We start from the raw sequence: 22,297 nt of genomic DNA, 5'->3' as shown, positions 1-22,297 counted from the left end.
TCATGTTATATAAAAACCCAGGACTTTTGCACAGGAGACCACATCTTCCATCAGGCCAGTTGGATATTCTGCCTCTATGGATATTAAGCACAATAAAAACATACTGGCCTGTATGGCCTTTTACTTCACCATTTCAATTTAACATTGCTTTTTACCCAGACAGAATAGGTAGAAAGCAATTTTTTCCACAGTAGTAGGACTTGACTGAGAAGGTTATGGGAGAATGAAATGAGATTTTTTGGTAAAGGATCAAAGTCCTACACAAGGGAGAAATTTCTATTCCAGGAGCAAATAATTGCACACAAGTATACATATCTATAAGTGAGAGACTTTATTTGAACCAATTTTTCAAATACAGACATCTGTATTATTCTCACTTCTCGGGAATGTTTTCTGCTCATTTTTGAAGCTTGCAACCTTAGGACAATATTCAGGACATATGTGTACATTAGATCTCTGCAGATGGACACATTCATAATGCACAAGTACAATGAGTGAGAGACTCTTTCCAGATCCTCACACAAGAGCATCGGAAATGGGCCGCTCTAATTGTCAAGTTCTGCTCTTTTTAGCTTCCAGACACGTCACAGTTCTTGATACTCTCTAGGCTGTAGCCACCTTCTTCAGGCCCCGATTTATTACTGTGTTACTTCAGCTGTATGCCAGTGGAACTCTTCAAAATAGGGCTTAGGTGATGCACAGGGATTTGTTTTATTCACTGGGAACAGGCATGAGCAGAAAAACCAAGCTATTGGGTGAACAGTTCACCTGGGATTTTATTTTGTGAGAGTAGTCTAGGTCTCAGGCTGGGATTTCTTTTTTTATAAGTGACCAGTGGTTCTGGGTGTGTAATACATGAATCTTGATTTTCAGAGCATACAGGGGACCAGTGGCTTGGACCCCAGTGAGGTGTCTCTCAAGTTGGGCACTCCAGATGTGAGCCACTGGGGTCACTAGCCTGTTCTGCAAATCTCAGCCTTCACCTCTTCTTCCAAGTATTGCTCAACAGAAGAATGTAGTAATAAAGCATTGTAGGTAAGAATGCAGGCTCGCACATGACCTGAGATCAACACCCTGAAAAATGGATAGAGGGTAGCGCTTTCAGGACCACCTAAATGACTCATGGTCTTCAGTTCCATTTCAGGAAATGACTGAAGAATTTCAGGCCTGAGACCCCCAAATGTGCTGCAGAGGGAGTTTGGACATCCTTCAGCATCTGGGCCTCAGGAACTTGTGTCTCTTTGAAAGCCAGTGAAATGTGTGCTCTCAAGTGCCCGTGTCACTTAGGTGATTCTGAAAACTGTACCCTATATACATATAGGTAGATAAGGGGCAGACTTTCACAGGCACAAGTGGCAGTTAGACATGTAACTCCCATTGATTTTTTTCCCCCTCGGGGACCTGGAAAATCCCCACCCCCGAGGAGTTGAATCCTCCTCTCGCATCATTTTCACACCAGATTAACACCACTGGTTCCAGTGGAGCACTCCTGAGTTACCCCAGTGTGATCGAGAGGAGAACCAGTCCTGAGGTGCTCTAAATATCCAGTGAAAGTGCTAATGTGGCAATGCAGAAAAGCAGGGAATCTGAGCACAGGCCTGGAAGAGGACCCCCAATGTCACCTCTGGTGCCACTGAGCTACAGGTGACTGCCAAGCAGACTTCTTAGCCAAGAGGAACCACAAAAACATTCATTCAAACCCTTCCCTCCACCTCTGCAAACCACAGCCACCCCATTTCGTTCCTAAGACACCTATGACAAACAGCACACCTTCAGTATGAAAAAGTCACAAGCGCTAGATTGCTGTTCAGAGACCACAGGAAAAAAGAAATAACTCCTGTGGGGAATTTGGTATGAATTCCCTCTTCCTTTTTTTTCTTTCCTTCTTTTTTTTTTCTAAACCCCTCTCCATCAGTCATAGCTATTTCTTTCATCTAGAGTAACATATTTCCCAAGCAATGGTGTTTATGTGGTCACCATGGGCAAGTTCCTTCTGGCTGAAGCCTCTGATGGGGCTGCATTTAGGGTTTAGGATTAGAAAACACTGGGTCTGAAAGGATCTCAGCAGGATGCCCTTCCCCTCCCTTTGGAATGTGGCTCAAGGAAAAGCTCCTTGGCTGATGCAACTATTGCAAGGGTTGTAGGGTTTCCTCTGCTATCAGTGCAGACAGCCAGAAAGCATTGCAAAGCAGGCCAAATTCATGCTTACAATCTACTGCATTGATGGGGAGTTTAAGTTGGAATTTCACTTTTTCAAAGCTTAGTCTAGTGAAATGTAGTGAAATGCCAAGAGCTGGCCTACAGCTACTATGAGCATTCAGGATAGCTGTGGGTCCCTAGCATATCTTACAACAGGGGCACGGAAAAAGCCCCTCTAGGATCCTGAATTTCCACAGCTCTGCATGGTAGGGTCAGGCACCATTTTCCCAGTGTGAGTCACTCTGACATGCCCTGCCCTTTTCTTATATGAAGTAACAACCACAGACACCTCCAGGCAAACATTTATCCTCTTCAGGGAGAGGGAATTAGCTACATACTCCCTGGGGAATTCCTGCAGGTTGTTACAGCAGGAGTAGTAGAAAAGCTTCAACTATTCCCCTGATGACTCTTTGCCCCACTCTACTTCTGGGACCTCCTGCCTCTTCTGCTGCTTTCAGCTCACTTGATGTCTTGCTAGAAGAATCATTCCTCAAATACCCTTGTTCTCTTTCCAGTTTCCGTCCCATGTTACATCCTTTATAGTGTTTCCTTTTAGCCTTAGAAAATCTGGCTGAAGAGGCAACTCAAGGAAATCCAAATGCTTTTCTCTGCTCTCTTCCTGTACCCTGAAGACAGCCCAGCTTCCTATACAAATCTTGTGTATTACACATAAAACCACTGCCTGCTCAAGGCAGGGTTTGTCTCTGTGCTCTCTCTCACGCTCTCTTTGCCCTGACTCTCTGGCAGGATCAGGACACGGTACAATAATAAAGATAGGGGGTGCTTGGTTACAGACAGTAATTTTAAATTGGAACCAAGGGAGAGGAATTAGTATTTAAATTTTTTAGGTTTGCAGTTGGTAACCACATATCCCGTTCTCTTTTTGGGGGAAAAAACCAAAACACAAAACCTAACCCTTTGTTCTCTAAGCAAGATGGCAAAGTATGTTCTTAAAAATGGTGACTAAAAACACACGATGCCCCAACCATCAGCTGAGGGGAGGCAACATGCGAAGTATAAAGATAAAACGTTCCTGGGGAGAGAAGGTTGTTTCATTTTTTGAGGAGGGAGGAAGGCCTACGTCCAGGAAGACATGAGAAGTGGTTTTCTTTTCCTTATAAAGTTAAAAATAGTAATTGCAAAGCGGAGGCAAGATGAAAACTTTGGGATCAGAAATCAGAAGAGCAGGGAAACCGCGTGGTCTTTGCAGAAACAGGCAAGACAGAAAACCTTTCAAAATTATCATGACAGGAGATAAGGCCAAACAAAAACCATGGTCCCTCCTTCCTGCCTCCTCCCAAACACCTCTCCCACAAATCCTGAGAGCTGAACCTCAGTTCTGTCAACTTGGTGCTAGAGACACGGGGTGTCTGCAGTGTCTGTGCTGGGCTGGGCCCCTTGTGTGCTACGAACAGCAAACATACTGTACACCTCTCCTCCCTGTGCCTCAGCCCCCGTGTCCCCCAGTGCTCTCCCTCCCAAACACCATCCCCACCCACTGCTTCCGTGGCAGACACGGGCGGGTGGTGAGACCTGACATACGGTCCAAGCAATGCCTGATGTCTGCGCTACATTTGCTGAATTGAGGTCAGGCTGGAAGGTGTCTCAGGGTTTACCACCCATCATGACATGGGAATATTAGCATATATATCATTTATGAAGTATGACACAATACCTATCTGTCAGTCAGCCCATCTTTCTACCTATTTAGTCCATCTAATCTACTTTAGCTATCTACGTTTCACTATCTCTATCAATCATCTATTGCTCCATATTATCTAATTTCTTCCTGTCTCTCTCTCATCTTTTGCACTCTAATCTTTCTTTCTCTAGCTATACTCCCCTCTCTCTCCCTATCATCCATTTATCCACTCGAAAATCTTTCCCCCTTCATCTCTCTAATCCCTGTTTTTAAAAATCTTTGTCCAATCTATCTCCCACTCTCTCTTTCCCTCTCTTTAGAAAAAATCCTCCCTGTCTCTCTGTCTCTTATTTCTACAGAATGCCAGGAAGTGCATGGAAATGAATCCTGACACGTTGATGGCAATTCCAGTGAGCAGTCTACGTTCAAAGTGACCATTTCTGAGGAGACACTGTTCATCTTTTCTCCCTATTTCCAACAAAGAGATGGAGGAGAACAAAGGAGCAGGACATGGAGTGCCAGCCAGCCCTCGGGAGGCCATGGGGATGCCACTGCCCATGGAAGCATCGGCCACCAAAGGACGCTGGAGCTGTCAGCATTCCCATCTTTTGGTCTTCCTGCTGCCAGGACAATTTAATCCTGGTCCTGCAGCATCACCCAGGTATGCTGCAGGGTGCTCTGGCAGTCATTGCCAACAAGGCCAGGAAACCATGCAGGAGCTGCTGGGAAAGCTCATGAAAATAATCAGGGCAGTGAAAGAGCAGTAATTAGCTTTTATGAATGCCCGGATATTAGTAAACGTATTTTAACTGTTTGCTCTCACAGCTCATAAAGGCAGCAGCAGACCCAGATGGCTGCACAGGCTCTGGGTTTGGTGTCTGTCAGTCTTCCACTGCGGCAGGCTGGGTGGCACCAGGAGCAGCCCACAGCCTGTGGGGAGCAGTGGTGGAGATTTAGGAGGTGGGGCTCTGCCGACAGTCATAAATGACAGCTGAAAGCCTTGGCCCTCTTTAGAGCTGGGTGAAGCCCCCTGGGTGCAGCAGGAACAGGAATGAGGTATTTCTCAAAGTGCCACCAGCTGGCTCCTAGACCACCAAGCCTTGTCCTGCTCACATGCCCATTTATTCAATAAATATTGAATAACAACTGGCCCAATTTATTTTACCAAACAGAACACTTTTGGGGGGCCACACTATGCTACTTAGGGCTTCAACCCCAGCCCAATGGGGTGAGCATCATCCTACTGTGGCACTTAGCTCAGGTCCTAGGGCCCTGTCCCCTCACAGCCCTTGGCCCATCCCTTGGCAGGGGTCAGACCTTGGGCATGGATCAAAGCTGGTCCCTCTGCAGGCTCATGCCTCCAAGGTCACCATAGTTCTCCAAATAGGGGCCTAGAGGTCTCCTAGAGGGACGCTTTCAATGATCTTTCCTAAAACTGATTTTGCTACTTTCATTATTTGTGTTAGTCAGTGCTAACATCTTGCTCAAAATCCAAGCATGTGCCCCTTAAAAATCCCCTCAGTAGTGGCAGGGAGAGCAGTCAGTCAGCGACTGGTGGCCAAGGAGCACAGCTGGGCCACGCAAGAAGTGGCCCACCAAGGACCACAGGCCAGCAGGATGTACGGCAGCATAGAAATGCGACACGGTGATATTAATGATAATTATTCTCATTTATTATAATTATTGTTCAGTTTGAAAAAGGAGCCTGGAGCCAAGCATTATGCTAATTGGCATATTTTCTAGTTGTTGCTTTAGTTCTGAAAACAAGCTGGGGTTTAGTATTCTTTTTTGTTCATTTTGTTTGTTGTGTTTGGTCTTTTGTTTGTTTTTTCTTTTGTTCATTCCATCACATTGAAAAAGGAAGAAAAGAACCTTTTTTTCCCCTCTTTTGTTTTAACTCAGTAAGTCTGGACTCCTCAGATGAACGTAACATTGCACACACACACACTTGGGGAAGAGAGAGAGGAGAGAGAGAGAGAGAGAGCGCTCACAGTGGGCGGACAGACACACGCACGCGCCAGGTCAAAGAACTCTGATACAGTGCAAGAATTTTCCCAAAATGATTGGATCATCATTACCAAAAACTTGCCATAACAACACCAAGAAACAAAGAAATGTTTAAGCCACACTGTTTGACTGGGATTTTTCCTGCTTTTTTTTTTTTTTCTTTAAATGTTTGCCACACAGAGAGAAAAAGGGTTTAAGTGGTAATGGGAGAGGGACAGACAGGCTCACAGATGTGAGCAGGAAGGGGGGAAATCGAGATTGGGGTGGGAAGGAAGGATAGAGGATAGGGGGAGGGAGGGAGGGGCAATGGGGAGTAATTTCTTAATGTTCAGGCATTTTCTTGGTCCGCCTTGCTCTCTTCTTCTTTCACCTCTTCCTGCTGGGCACTTTCAGTAGGTTTGGTTTCTTCTACAGCATCTAGTGGGAAAAGAGATGGTCCAGCGTTAGTCAGCCATGATCTAGAGCATCCTGCATGTGCACACAGCCTGATGGACTGAATGGCTTCAGGCTTCTCTCTCTCCAAAGTCACCCAGGTCTCAAAGTCCCTGGAATTTTTGCAGTGTGGAAAGAACATGCCAAGGTTCATCCCAGCAGGCAAATATGTAGCTCTCACAAAACACCTTCAACCAGAAAGCATGTGCCACTGGAAGGAGCTGCCCTGCTCACTGCTGATGTGCCAGACAACCACTGTTCATTTCATTAAGGGCCCTGATTAGACTCCTGGCTTATCAGCTAGATCACACATCCTTTTACAGAACCCATTGCCTGCACCAACCACAGTTGTATCATTGTCCCCCAATTACAATATGGATACTCCCAGCCGAGACTTAAAGAGAGTCAAAAAGAGAAAAAACATACACACTTGAAGCCTGCAAGACCCAGAGGGAAAAAATTTATACCCCGTAACTCAGACTTCTCTCACACTGAACAGAGATCTAGAGAAATGTCTTTAGCCTTCAAGAATGGGAGCCTTCATCCAGAGCTTGCTACATCTCTCCAGTTTTCTGGTCTCTCCTTTCAATAGCAAAGCTGCCCTGGGGGGAAGCAGTGAGAATAACTGGGAGCTGGGTCTGCCTGTCAGTCAGACACCTCGTTCTGGCACACCACGCACATGAGAAGTTAAAACTAGTGCTAGGAGCTCTACCACAATGAACTAGACTGAGGATAAGAACCCAGGGGAAGGCAGAGGCAGCCAGGGGGAGCAAGGCAAATGAAAGGAATGCCTCTCAAGCTGGAGTGATCTCACTCCTGGGTTCATCTAGCCCATGCCTCCTTCATTGCTGCAGGAGAGATTCAATTGTCTCGGAGTTTCTACTGCCCAGCTCTCATCAGGGTGCACAACATGTTCCCAGCCTTTTTTCAGTAACAGTGCAATGTACTATGTGGATTGCTTTTTACAGGGCAAGGTGGTGGTGGACCCAGGGCTGCAGGGCAGTAAGACAGAATAGTGCACAAGGGTCTTAGTGCACTGCAGTGACTGGTCTGCTCCACTGCCACCTCTCCCTTTTCCTCATTGACTCCCAGTCCCACACATACACAGCCCATGGAGAGGTCAAGCAAGCAGCAATCCAGACTTGCAGATTTGGGGTAAAGAACAGGGAAAAGAAACAAGCACTGAAGGATGGGATGGTGTGGGACAGACCACGTGTCATTGGTATGACACATACCTGTATCCATCTCATTCAGAGAGCTCTGGGGTTCCCTGCACAGTTCCTGCCTTCTCTGATGGCCTACCAAACTACATTGTACCAGTAAATAAAATGGGCTGGGGACTGCTCCCTGGCCCCGAGGCAGACTGGCACCACACAGCTTATGTCCATATGGCTGAAATCTCTTCTTCTCCAGAACAGGATAACTGTGTCTGGGACTTGTCTGATGCAAAGCTACTTTGTGTATACAAAAATCACACCAGAGCCTGTGCTGTCAGCCTAAGGATGAGGATGTTCAGTTGCCAGTGTTTAGTTTTTAAGGATTAGCATTCTCATACCCGTGTTTTGTGAGAAGGCTAACTGGAATGTGAAACTTTCCTTACTGACACCATTCACGCATTTTGGCCTGGTCCATTTGATGCCATCAGATGGCAGACTTGTATTTTCTTCCAATACTGGCAGTAGGTGCTACATTCCTGCTTCCCTCTTCCCCTGAGCTCTTTTAGCCTAGGTTTTAAACATGTTCCTAAGCACCACTTCCTTATGAATCACCTTTAAGTTGTGGCAACTTTCCATTCTGAATCATCTTCATTAAAGGCTCTGCTTCTGGACCTTCAGATGTTTTTCATCTTAGTAAATTCTGACTGCTGATCTTCAAGAAGGAAGAACTTCTGTGGGAACATCCCCATGGCCTCAGCCACTGCATCAGCAAACCCTCTGTCAGCAAAAACATCTGTGGACTTTCCTTCCCTTGATACAGAACAGCTAAGCAGGATGGTATTCAAAGACTCTGTCTATATCTGGAACAGCCACCACCACAGGCCAGAGACAAAATAGGCTACTGATTAAAATAGGACTGTAACAAGCATCATTGGCAGGGAAAGCTTGGCCTGCTTTTTCAATTTTCCTGAATGACTTGATCACTGGGAGGGAGGAGAGTCCATTTAATGCTGCTCTTCAAAACATTCATAGCAGGAGACACATTGAATTATGAAGCTGAGAGTAGAATCCGAGTGTGCAACCATCTACCCCCAAATTTGAGCGGAATGACTATTGTTAGCCAGCAGCAAATTTCTTATTTCTGATTTCTTACAAGGCTCTGACAGATCCTAGTAAGGCAGAATTTCTGGGGTTTTCTCCTCATGTAAATGGAAGATGAGTGAAAGAGCCACAAAGAGACATAACTTGGTTTCAGGAACACAAGTCCTGACACTGCTTTTCATTGTGTTTAAAACTTTTTGTGTCTTCCTACCAAAAATATGCACAGGTCCTAGCTGGCAGTCCCACAGTCCCCTCAGGACAGCACAACAGACAGGCCATAGCACAGCAAGCACAGGGACAGACACTGTGGGATCCTGCACATCTGCTGTGATACCAAATCACACAGATGCTCTGTGAATCAGCAGCTGAAAGTGGGGTGCAGCAGCTACAGCGGGCTCTTGTCAGCACTCCAGGAGGGATGGGCAGGAAATCTGCTCACACTCAAGTTGGAGGAGCTGGCAGTGATGTTGGTTAGCTCACAGTGTTCCCATGCTGTCCTTGCTCTTAGGATAAGCAGGCAAGTTGAAACACAATTTTCTGCCATGTTCTATTCCTTTTTAGCTCACCACAGTGGCAAATCTAATTTCCTGGGACTGCCCATGGCGCCTAGAGACCCCCTGGCTGGCAGATGTACTGCACAGAGGTGCCTCACTGTCCCCATTAATGTTCTCTGAGGAGCAGATAGTGGCAGGCTGATGACTCTGCTGAAGAAGGCCAGAGACTGCACTGATTTCTGCCATGGATGAAACAGACTGGACTAACTGGGGTCATGGAGCAGCAGAAACAATTTAAGGTCACTTCATCATACATTCAAGTCAACAGAGAGGGATCATACAATTCAAATGCTGGACTGTGCATATCCAAAGCATGAACAAGCTTTTAGAATAAGAATTATCACACAAAATTCAGTGAATCACTCTCCCTCTTTTCTCTTGCATGATATTGAAGCAGTAAGGGGAAACACTCTGCTGCACCCTGCTAAGCTGTGTTTTATTTCCTAGCAGCTTTACCAGCACTTCATTGATCTTTGGGATGAGGGAAACGAAGCAACCTGGTGTTATTATGTAGTAATGAACTTTAGCAAGAAGCAATATCATAAAGGAAAAAATAATTCAGCACAAAAAAAATAAGCTTCAAGCTGTGGCACTGCTACACCACAGCAGCAAAAAGAAGAGGGTTAGCTCTGTGCAATGGGAGCAATGCATCACAACCCCAGTGACATCAGGGCCAGTTAACAGCAGTGTCTGATTCACGAGGAGAGGTGAGACAGTTTATCTGACTCACCAGTTTGTTTGATGCAGGCTATTTCTGCAGTGTTTTCCAGGCTTTCTCCAGCCCTGCTTTCAGTGTCCCAGAAAAGGGAGGCAAGGGATCTCCAGGGAGATCAGTAGATAGCTATCCTGGGGATTCCATACATCAGAGAGGATATCTCTTACACTGCTTTTTACCCAATACTAGTATGGATTCTCCACTTTTTTGAACTCTGAAACCTGTGGGTTTGCAGTGGACAAATACCATTATACTGCACAGAACTGCACAGTTTGGGCATTTTTCATTCACTTTGCACATGGTTGTAAAGGTGACAAAAAAGTGGTTGAGAATTCAGACCATCCCCTGATTGAGGAACAAAAGCATTTCATCCTGGGCAGCCAAAATTCCACCTGTCTAAAGCTGCCTCTCTTCTGAACATGCCAGCACTGTGACATCTCCTCCTGCCTGCACGATCAGAACCCCGAGTCCACTTGCAAGGGACAGAACAAGCAGGAAGCAATGAGCTCCTTCTTCAGGTGGGCCTGGACTGGGGTGGCATCAATGTGCATGTGGTAACATCATGAAATGAGAAAGCTGAAGTCAGAGTGGATGGACATCTCACCTAACTCCAGACATCCACAGAGAGACATCAGCAGCTGATCTTCTCATCCTTTCCTTCCTTCCTAATTAGTGGGAATGATTAGGGCATTTCTAAGACTCTACTAGCCTGTCTTATTTGGATGCCTACTTAAGGACAAGTTGCAGCCTAGGAATATCTACACCTGCAGCAAGCCAAGGTGGAGACATGCACATTTGTTCTAGAGCACTCCAACTACAAAGCAAAAAGAAAGACTCAGACTCACAAAATGAGATTGGAGGAAAGAGAGCTGTAACGTAAAGCAAAAAGCAAAACAAAACAAAACAAAACTTCAGGGGTGGCCAAAGTAAAATTCAGTCCTGAAGGGGAAAGCAAGAATGGCTAGGTGAGAAAGCTAAAATAAATCACCTCAAACTAACATCAAAACCAACCTATTTTGTGCTTGCAATCACCACCCTTACAATTCTTTTAATGCACACCAGTCACCACTTGTACTGTTGGTGGTTACTCCAGTCCTGCGTTCCCACCTTTCTAGATTTAAAATTTCCGTTTGCTTTTTTATTTCAATCTTTGGAAATCTATGCTGCAGTCCAGATCATCTTATAGCATAGGATAATTTTACCATAGAGACAGGCATCTATGAGCTGAGCTGCCACTGTTGTCACTTCCATTTAGCACTCTGGATGGTGCAGTCAAGTAGAGAAACCTTTTGGGCAGCCTTGGGCAAACCTTAAGCAGTTACTGCAGAATTATTTAAGGGTAGAGCTGAACGGTGGGAGAGGCTGATGTGTGTTTGCTTCCCAGCTGAAGGGTCTGTGTCCAAGAGAGGTTCATACCTACAGCTCCACCTGGCACCTGCCGGGGAACAGTTTAACACGTGGAAGAGTAACAACATGGAAGTGAGACACAGAGCCTTGCTGCAATAGGGTCTTAAAGAGCTCCTGCCCCTCAGCACTCCACTTATTTCCTGGAAAGGGGGAGAGCCATGTCTGCGAGCCCTGCTGGGGAGCAAACGCCTGGAACATATGCAGCTCTGGCTGCTGTGAGGCTGAGGCAGGCACGCAAGCAGCAGCTCTGCTGGATGGTGCTGCTTCCAGCTGCCTTTGAGATGCTGTGCTCTAATGGCTGAGTATGCAGGCTCCTCTCCAAGTCTCTCCACTGCCCTACATTAGTGAAATTAGGTTGAGTGGATTTCCGGGTAAAACACTGTCTCTTGGGACCTGCCCAGCTCCCGACTGACTTGCCAAGATTAATTAAATCAGAGCAGACATCAGCTTATGACCACAGTAGCAGCAACCTCTCTGATGATCATTTCTTTTGTGGCTGGTGGCTTGGGTTTTGTTTTCCTTTTTGTCTCTGTTCCACTGCAGATCTTTAAATTACCACAGCCAATGCCAAGAGACGAGAAATTGCAGAACACTCTGGGATTCTAATACAGATGCAGAGATTTTGCTTTTGCTGCTTTCTCAGTGTTTGCATAATTATTGCTGATATTGATTGTGCAGCTAGAACTCTCCTGTGCATTCACACTGAAGTACTGGCCAAATCTAGTCAGACGTTGCTCTCTCTAGCATTTGTCATGCATCCTCCTTTCTCTGTCCTTTGCCAGCTACAGCTTGGGCAGAGATGGAACTGAAAGCCTGTTCCTCATCTGGTCGTCACTCTGCTCACAAATACTAATCTCAGCTTTCCTGTCCTTCTATAAGCAGATCTCACATGACCCAGAGATAACTCTATTTTTTTTATTTTTTTTTTTGGATAAGGAGCACTAGAAAGCCTCATTTAAAATCTCTGCCCTGAGCATCTCTTAGTTTTAATGACATTTGGATCCAGATTTGGATCCAGGCTTCACAGCTTGATTCATCTGTCCCAATCCATCTGTCCTTCTAGCCAGCCAGAAGTCTATTCCAGGCAGACGATGGTAGGTCTGAGGCTGCTGAAACAAGACACACTTCAGGTTCAGAGCTGTTGCTTACACAGTTCTCTTCCTGATCCATGTTAGCCCATTGCAGTCAGCCCTATGATGCATCATATGCAGAGCTAAAATCCTCCACCCTCCCAACTTGCTGCTTCTGAAAACTGGTAGACTTAATGCTGCCCCAACAAAACACTGAGAAATGAAGGAATTGAGTATTTCTAGTAAGTGGTTGTGTCTGGTCCAGGGTATCGACTTGTGTGATTTCTCCCAAATCCCTGGTGAATCCCTCACTCAGTAGTGACAGATCCATGGCACTGACTCCTGTGAGCCCTGGGGGTCCTGGTGAGCACATGACACCTGGGAGATCTGCAAACCCTTGGCACACCCTGCAACAAGGTGGTGGGGAGGAGGGTCCCCAGTGCAAGTAGCAGGCAGGAGGTCCAGGGAAGTCACCCAGTAATTACTGGAAAGAAGCAAGCCAGTCAGCCTGTTAAGGTTGAAACAAAAATGTTAATATGGCCCCAATACATGGTAGCTTAGGCCTCCTATTCCTGTACCACCTCATCTTTTCCCAGAACCATATAATGGTTCAGTTGCCCCAGCAGTGAGGAGAAAAAAAACAGACCTCACACCAAAAAACCCACAACTTCTGCAAGTCCTATGGCTGGTAACTTTGGTCCAGGCTTGGACAGTTGCTTCTTTTTTTGATCCTGCGAAATCCTCAGAGCACAGTTCTGTTGCCCCAGCTGCCTTTGCACCTTGTCAGGCTGAAGAGCCAGTAGTTTAGGGATTTCCACTGCCTCTCATCCCATCCCATGCCTTTATTCCTGCAGCACCACCATGGAAATCCAAGCCTGTGTTGGCATCCATGTGTGCAGTAGATGGAAATGGAGGGAATGGTGGGAGACACGCTCAGGGTGCACAGCAGTGAGGAGGGGGTGTCGAGGGGAGTCATGGTGTCTAGACACCAGCTGCTGGGTTGCCGTGGAAACTCCCCAACTTTGGCTGAGGGAGGGAGCACTGAGGTCTCCAGAGAAATAGAAGAGATGGAGGAAGAGGGTGGGGAGAGAAAAGGGAGGATGTTTCTTGTGAATGTGAGGTGTTAACCCTGTTACAGCTACATTTGCAAATATTCTTGCATCCTGGAGAATGGGAAAGAAGCAGCTCTCTTTCTTTCTTCCACTGCTGTTTCTTTCCCACACCCATGATGCAGCCAGACATGGAAGCTGAGAAAAATGACATGCCTACTGCTGACTGTTCATTTATCACTGCCTATTACCAGCACTTTTGTCCCAAACTTCCTGCCTACTGTACCCATAACTGGAAGAAGTCCTACAGAGTGGTTAGATTTTCAGACAGCAAGATCTCCTTTAGCAAGGCCAGTCCCTTGGCCACTGTCACACTACAAGCAAAGGCAGCTCCAGGGAGGACAGGGTGCTCCCACCTGGCAGCAGTGTCATCTGTCACAGGGTGCTTCTGTGGGGATGCTCTGTCACACCAGGTGGGCAGGCAGGAGGCTGCACAGTACAGTGGCCAAAGGCAAGGTAAAAGAGCTCTTTCAGGATGAGAGTGCCTTGGAGGCAGATGTGTTACACTGGCGTGGAGGGGCCTCCTATTGAACAGGTGTTGTGACCTCACAGGGGTTGTGACCTCACCTCAACAGACCTGTAAAGAGCAAGGTTCCATGGTCATCATAGCCAGGGAGCTTGAAGGGGAGAAATGGGAAGTGACCTGTGCAGGGTGTCTCCAGCCATGAACTGGGATTGGAGCTGATCTGATGAACAATCAGGTGCTCAGCTGTCCTGAAGAATCAGAAGGGCTCCCTTCAGGACTGGGTCCAAGCTACTAGCCCCTCTGTCTCCTGTGTTCACTACTTCATCATTGCTTCATGTTCATTACATTCATTACTTAGAATAAATTACCCATAAGGTGTTCTTTACTCCTCTGCCCCACGCCCCTGTTGATTTCATATAGGTCCTGCAGATCAGAAAGGGTACTGTTTAATTCCTTAAATACCTCATTATTCAAAGAGCTTGAATATGGAGGTTTTAACTTCCTTCCAGCTGTGGAACATAACAGTTAACAGCTGCTCTTGGCACATGCATTGGAAAACAGGATGTCCCTATCTCATGCAACAGCATTCTTTTGTGTCACCCATCTTTTCTCCCTTGCTGGTTTAAGTTCTGGAGGATGGTTTAGAAAGAGAGGGCATGTGAGGGGACAGAAGAACAAGGTCTTTCTAAGACACATCCATTTGTTCTTTAGCTTCTTTAAAGAAACTGCCCTATGAGATTATAGGGGAGAAATCAGAGGAAAGATAAGAAGAAATGGAAATACCCTGAACAGATATAGGCCAATTGAACCTTACTGAAGTGACAATTAGTGATTGTTCTACAGCCGGGACATCCTAGCAAAGTAATTAATTCAGGGAATGAAGCTACAGCACTTTGGGGATGGAGGTTTGAATTTGGAGATGCCAAGCAGATGCACAGAGAATAGCACAGCAAGTGACAGAAGTTTGACAGACAGATCAGGTCCTCAGAGGTCTGCCCATCTCACAGCTCTGCTGAGCAGCCTGGCAATGGTGGTAGGATCAGTAGGGGGATAAAAATGAACCTGAAACTGTGGCAGACTGCTGGCATTCACGCACTGCTGATCCTGAAATAAAGAGGGTTAATAAGAGGAATGAAACGTGCAGAGTGGTAGAGCCTTTGAGTTCTCCATCTACAGCTCCCACCTCCTCACACAGGACTGACTGTGAAGCTCTTCTCCTCCACTTCCCCAGAAAAACTGGCTAGGGAAAAGAAACTAAAGGAGGAAATCTTCTGTAATTGCGGCAAAATGGTCTAGAAATTCCTTTAGTGCATTCAGAATTAATGTGCTGTTCCTCCCCTTGCACTCCTCCCCCTTCAGCTGTCGGTGGCACGGAAACAAATTGCTGCAGCCCTTACTACAAACCATGCTCCCACCTCCCTTCCCCCAGCCCAAAAGACATGTGCCATTCATAAGCTGCCTGACTGCTGGTCTCCATTATTAAAGCCTAGAAGACTGATAAATTGGGGATTCATGGAGCCTGCAAGCCTCCAACAACCATATTGCCATGGAAACCAGAGGCAGCCTCCATCTCTAGCAGAAACGATATTGATCTAGCTGAAGGCAGGGAATTACAATCAAGGGGAGGATATAAAATGTCTCTTTTTCTTCCCTTTGCCATCCTCCCATTTCGAGTTTAAATGAAGGAGAAATTTCATTTAGAGATCATTAGTTTGTTCCCGTCCATCATCATACACCAAGGTTCTGCAAATTGGATGCTAAAATTAATTAAATGCCTGTTGTCAGGCTTTCCACAGCCATCTTCTTGATAACTGTCCCCAGCAGCTGCAACATCTACGCCACCAGCTCTTTGCATCAAAGAAATTACTAATATTTCTCAAACACATGGCTGGTGCACACCCATAGAATCCCACTGTGGTTTGTGTAGGATGAAACACAGGCACTGCTCTCCAGAAGGCAGTTTAGGCTGTACCTAGGGAAACTCCTGGGAGCCTTTGCTTTTCATTTCATCAGGAGAAAGCTTGAGAGCCCAGACACAGGAAGAGGCATTTTGAACCACAAACACTTGTGGGAAAAAAACCCATTTTGAAACAACACAGTGGCATTGATGGTGCAGAGCTTTTCTCGCCTCTTCTTGAAAACTCATGTCTGGGACTGCTTAACAACTGTTTTTCCAAGGATGGAAAGATCAGGAGTCACAGCACCTTTCCTGCAAAACTGGGCATGCAACTGGACACTTTCCCCAGATCATATAAAGGCCAGATCCTCCTAATTTTACTTAACGTGAGAGGTTGGGCTGTGTCCCTTCTGCCCCAAGAAATCTCTGTGACCAGAGGTGTGTCATACTTGCCCAGTAAGTGGTCACCTCCAGGGAAGAGGAGGTGTAGGGCAGCCCTGAGCCTGGTACTGGCCATTTCAAAGAGACAAGCTGCACAGCAGGGAGGAAGGAAGGAAGGAGCTGCCTGGAAAACCTCTCATGAGTGCTCTTATTGCCAGCACCAGTCTTCTCTGTGAAGGTGGCAGCAGCTTGCATCAGTAATTCTGATTTTAATTCAAATTTGGCAAGCTCTATTTTGTTTTGTTTTATTTTTATTTTTTGACCAGTTTTGAGAGCCATTTCTCCCAGTTGGAGAGGGACTATCGAGCCTCTGAACTGTGAGTGCTGTGCCAAGCGAACCGATGCAGCTGTCCCACAGTAGCCATCTCAGTTTAATTGGCTTTTCACAATAACAATTCCATCAGGCAGATAATGAATTCGGCTGTGACATGAGGGCACTCGGTGGGACAGCTGCAAATGCTGGGGAGACCACCCAGGGGCACAGCCAGGCAGCCCCATGCCCTGAGCACAGCCAGCTGTGCCATAGCCAGGGTGCACCACCTCTCCGGAGCAGCAGGAATGTCTGGGCTGTCAGCAGCTCTTCAGTACTGTCCACTGATGGAAAAAAGTACCATTACATCCCTTTTCTGAGCTAGTCTGCAATGACAAGACTTCTATTCCTCATCAAAGGGCATTTCCCTTGGCCCTGGCTCAGCTGTGGGACCAAGCAGTAGCTGCTCCTCCACCCCCTCCTGTACAGCCAAAGCCTGCCATGAGCCCCACTCTGCACTGGTCCATGGAAGCTGCCAGTTACCACAGCTTCCACCTCCAGAGTCTGTATATTTTTGGCCAAGGTGGAGCAGCCCATCATTTTGGCTTGAGCACCATAATTTTGACAATGGTGGTCACAAGAAGAGGGCCTGATATGAGGCATGAGCTCTTGAGGCCTGAGCTGCTCTGAAATTGCTCTGGAATTGCACTGAGACATAGGAAGTGGCACCCCACCATTTTGTGCTCTTATTGTTTCCTCCTGCTGATTTTATTTGCTATAAAGGTCCTTGGCTCAGGTCTTGCCTGCTGGTCACAGAGCAGTGTTGTGAGGTATCCATGTGAATGAACACGTCTCTCTTACTCTTCCTCTCCTGCTGGAGCTGTTCCACTTCCATAAACCATTAAATATTTATTGAGCCAGAGGAAAACATTGACTCTGTAGACCAGTGGTGAGGGCATTCATCTGGAATAGGGGAGACCAAGTGCCACATCCTGGCTCCAGCAAACAATAAATAATTGATACAAAGTGGAATAGCTCCAGCAGGAGGGATCAGGGGAAAATGTGTCCAGCAGCCCCATGGCTCACTTGCAAAGCTCACTGGATTTCAGCTTCCTAGCACAAGGCCCACCCTGTCTTCTGTCCCATTCAGGGAGGACCTGACCCTCACATGCCAGCTACTCTAAAGGCAGGCACAGATTTTCTTACTACTTTATTCTACAAACCCCATAGTTCCTGGTAATGGTATATACTATGTTTGGGTGTGAATAATTAAAGGATCATTTAATGAAAAAAATATTATCACAGAAAAATTCCAGTCTATCAGGACTCAGAAGCCTGAACAGTTGTGGTTTGAACTGTGATCAGGCTTAACTCCTCTGTTTGGCAGAACCATGTCTGTGTGTTTTGCTAGAAATGAGGCCAAGAATTATTTGCACGCTACATCAGTTAGGAGGGTCTGGAATTTTCTCCCTCTTCCCTGATGTAAAAACAATGATTCCATCCATCTTTCTCATAGTCATTTGGCTTCAGCAATGAAAAAGGTTTCTATCTTAAGGCACAAAAAACCATTTTCTTTCTCATTTTCTGTCTCTTTATTGAGTGCAGTGAGCAGTGCTGGGTTAGTGTCTCTGGAGACCAAAATCTGCTGCTCAGCAGCAGTGCTGTGCACTTTTTCCCTGTGCCTTCTTGGTGGGCCTCAGCTGTGCTTGGGAGGGGTTGTGTCATGGACAAGAGGTCATGCTTAGTCCAAACAGGCACCATACTTGGCCACACTGGTAAGTCTCCCAACAAATGCTTGGCAATAGTGCTGGAATGGCTTTGTGGAAACACACCTTCAGCCCCAAAGATAACCTTAAAGGCAGGTGCCAAACCTGTTTGCAGTTTGTTAACAGAGTTCAAGATCCAGGTGACATTCATACCTCCTCACTGCTTGACAATATAGTTTCTTCCTTTCACCACCTGGATCCCTGGAGTACCAGCTGGACTGTGAATGCAGACAAAGGGCCAGACAGAATTTCTGCTCCTATGAACCCTAGCAGCCTTACTGAAGATAGAGTCACAGCAGCCCTCCAGTCAGATTCTGTGAATGAGGGGATTTCCATCCCTTCTGACAACAACAGAAAGCAGAGGACCAATGTTTCAAGATTGCACTGAGTGCCTTCCAGGGGGGCAAACATATAGATGATTTGTGAGCAGATCTAAGATTAAGACAGATTACTTCAACTCAAAAATATTTCGGGGGAGAGAGAGACTCAATTCCAGGGTTTGGTCTGCTGTGACATATTCTTTGATTCAGCAACAATGACTGGAGGTTTTATTGAACTGCTTGTGACACTGAGGCTGAAATCACAGGTAATATCCTAGCCTTGCATAAGCAGGATAGGTAACATAGGACATCTAAACTGGAATACATGCTCTTTTTTTTTTTTTTTCTAAGCCCACATCCAGTAAGGGAATGAAGTCCCACATTCATTTGAAAACTAGACCATTATGGACTTCCTCCACACAAGCTCTTATTCACACCTCCTCAGAGGCTTTTGTCATTTCCAAATCAATGTGTGTCCCAAGCTTTGAAGAGTATCAAAGATGTTTTTACAAGTACTTGCCATCTCCCCAACTTTAAATTACTTTTACTTTATTCCATCTTCCATCTCTTCAAGTGGCTATCAAATGAAGTCTTTGAAACATTTTTCACAGCTGCAAGGACAGTTTTGTCAAAGTCAGCAGCACTGGGGAATGCTGTGCAGAATGGTCACAGCTCTTGGTCCTGCTCTCCTATCCCTTTCCCTGTTCCTGGAATGCATTATCAGCTGTGGTTCTGTACCACTTCAGCACTGGGATTTGGATGCTCTTCCAAATGTCAGAGATATTTTCTTCTTCATTAAGTCTTGGAGGTTACAGGTAATGTCCAGTTATCACTACTAGCATTACCAATTACTGTGTTTTGCTGAAGGAAGATGGAGAGGTTGAATAGTGTCTTCCACCTTCTGCTTTCTTTCATTATGAAAAAGAGGACTCATTTGCTATTGCCTCAAGGTACAGCTGGGAAGTCTGTCGTTCTTTGAACACTGGATAATTGGCACCTTGTGACCTTTATCTAAGACTTATTTGCATGAAGCACCGAGTCTCACTTTTCTGGTCATTAGAGGAACAGCATTTTCCTTTACATCCCTGGACCCTGTCCAGCTTTCCACAGTTCTTTTCCTGACTATGCTACAGCCTAGCAGAGGGCAGGTGTCCAAGGTGGACTCCTGACTGCCAGGACTTCAGCTGAGATTTTCCACTCTGTTCCAGTGTCCCATGCTGACACTGATGTACCTAGGGATGCAGAAAGAAAAAAAAAGAAACATTTACAACGGATCAAATTCACATTTGATGATGATATAACCAAGGCTCTTAAATGGTACAGACCATTAGAGCTAAAAGAAAAGTAAAGGGAACCTTTGGCAGGGAATGCAGAAGTAGGAAAGAAGTCACAGCTACAATAACCTGCAAGACCAGGACAAGCTCTTCTTCAAAGAATAGCAAAGCACATGATAGCAGTACTCTCCATCATTTTAGTTTCCCACACAGATTATTTTTAATATCTCGTCTATTTTCTGCCTGAAAGATATCCAGAGAGCAAAGCCAGGAAATAAGGAAGCCCTTCTTTAAATCAAGCTTGCAGCATGAATGTAGTCTTGAGAAACATTATGCCTAGAAACCTGTTCAAATTGAGCTTGTGTAATATGGTCTTTCACAGGTCTATTGGAGGTCCAGAACTGGAGGTAGAAACTATCCCACAGAGCTGATGCCACTGGCTTGACTTATAAGCCTTCTGTCACTGCTTACATTTCCCTTGGTTCTCTTGGCCACTGCCCAGTCTCACAGATCATCATACAGCTAAATAAAATATTTCAGTAGTGCCTTTACAAAAAGAGTCATTGCAGTCATCAGTGCTCATTCAGTAGCTGTCTGTAAAAAGGAAAGATGTTGGTGTGCATAGGGACTGGGATAAGGAACAAAACAGAAGAAATAATGCATTGCTGGAGACATGTAAAAAGTTTCAGCTTTTTCTGGACTAATGTGAAGAGTATCTGTCATTCCATCTCAGAAAATAGATTTGCAGATTTGAAGGGAGTGCAGAGAAAAGCAAGAGAGTTCTTCAAAAGCATGGGAATAATTTAATATAAAAAACAGTTGAAAGCACTTCTTGTGTTTTCTTCAGGAAAGAGATGTACAGCAAGGGCTATGAGACTATGCCCTCTGTGCCTAAGTGCATACTGTATGATGCTACCCTAATCAAAGCATGAAGTAGGGCTACTACAAGCTTTTGCTGTTTCTGTGACATAGCACAAATACAGAAAGTTATTTAAGGCAATGGTGGCCAATTCGTCACTGAACTTTTTGGCCATTGTACAGTTGGTTGGAGTTGGGAAATCTGTTGATACTTAGTCAATCAGATATTTTGTGTGCATACACACACACACATGCCATATAACACCACAGCATCAAAACTAGCATCAAAAGAGAGAATACATTATGCTTAAACCAAATCTCAGACAGCAGAAGACATGGATGAGTCCCAGCACCAGAGAAGCAGTTTACCCTAGATCTGCCCATAGCAGAGCTTTGTGCTAACCACAGCAAGAAGTACAACAAGTGGACATTAGCTCTGACCTAGCTTGGCAATTTCTGTGTTCCTCTACCAGTTATTTGCATGGATCTCTGTGAGTGCAACTTCACCTTGCCAGAGTCCATGAAGTTTCCACAGAGAGTGAAAGTGATCACTGCACTGACATTGATAATCCAGTATTAATGCACCTATTACATAGCTCTTGAGGAATGTTTAACTAATCTGACTGTGCTGACCCGGTGAACTTTCCAAATCCTTTTCCTCTGCATGTGGCAGTCATCTATACCACGGAGTCAGTATTTCTACTTTTGAATTTCAGCTCCCTGGAGCTGTAAATCCCAGCTGATACTCTGCAAGCTCATATCTATCAGAAAAGTCCAGCCTACTTGATCCTAGTGTAAAGAGATGACACTGGCAGTGGTGCAGAGCATTTCTGGCAGCTACAGCAAACAGCCATCACTTAATTTTTATTGACTGTCCAGATTGTCCATAGGTCTGCTGCTTAAGCCCTTCTCAGCAGATATTTTGTTTATCATTTATGACAGAAAGCCTTCCTCCCATGGAGCATTTTCTGAAGATGATCTGAATGCATGCAGTGGGCCACTGTAAAAAACATTGTAATGAAAGTGATTCAGAGCAAAATCTATGTGGAGTTTAACCACTGGTCTTGGCTGTAGAGAGCTGTGTGTTAGCATGAGTGACTACTGAATAACACTGTGACGCTGGCAGGCACTGCCCTAAACAATGTCACCCATACATGTGGTTTAGAAGAGCAACAGCTGTAGTTGCCAACAGCAGAAGGGGTGAAAGACTGCTGTCACCTTTCCTATAATTTGCAGGCTTCACAAAATAAGCCAGGCAACCAGCCTTCAGTGTCCATGCATTTCTTACAGAGGTTCCAGAAGAACTGGTACCTCTTAGGTACGAAGGAGTGGTTACCCCACTCTCCTCAAGAGGCCTTTTCCAGAGCAGGTCCACACCTTTCCATCAGTAAATATGTTTAATGTTACCTATGATTTTATTAAAAAAGGTCAAGTACTGCTTTACCACTGGCCCACTAGTGCAGTTCCCACCTCTACAGGGCAAGCTGCATCTCATTAGGAAACACCAGACCTGAGGCACACACAGGACAAGAGACAGTATTGCACTGCAATAGAGGAGGAAATCCTGCACCTGTGCCAGGATGTTTATAGGAAAATTGTGACATTCCAACTTGCCCATCCCATGTCTGTTTG

General features: G+C 45.6%; 1 protein-coding gene across 1 annotated transcript in view; it reads right to left on the bottom strand.

The window, feature by feature from the left end:
* Window positions 1-315: 315 nt before the first annotated feature.
* The window catches only part of GAP43 (growth associated protein 43), a 58,100-nt gene continuing 36,118 nt past the window's right edge, over window positions 316-22,297 (bottom strand). Inside the window, exon 3 of the mRNA XM_056498423.1 lies at window positions 316-6,265. Coding sequence (XP_056354398.1) covers window positions 6,177-6,265 — 89 coding nt within the window. The 3' untranslated portion in view covers window positions 316-6,176. The remainder of the gene's footprint in view (window positions 6,266-22,297) is intronic.

The sequence above is a fragment of the Oenanthe melanoleuca genome, chromosome 1 (assembly GCF_029582105.1).
Source record: "Oenanthe melanoleuca isolate GR-GAL-2019-014 chromosome 1, OMel1.0, whole genome shotgun sequence".
NCBI classification, from domain to species: Eukaryota; Metazoa; Chordata; class Aves; order Passeriformes; family Muscicapidae; genus Oenanthe; species Oenanthe melanoleuca.
The sequence above is the reverse complement of the archived record's forward strand: the minus strand, read 5'-3'. Positions and strand labels throughout refer to the sequence as shown.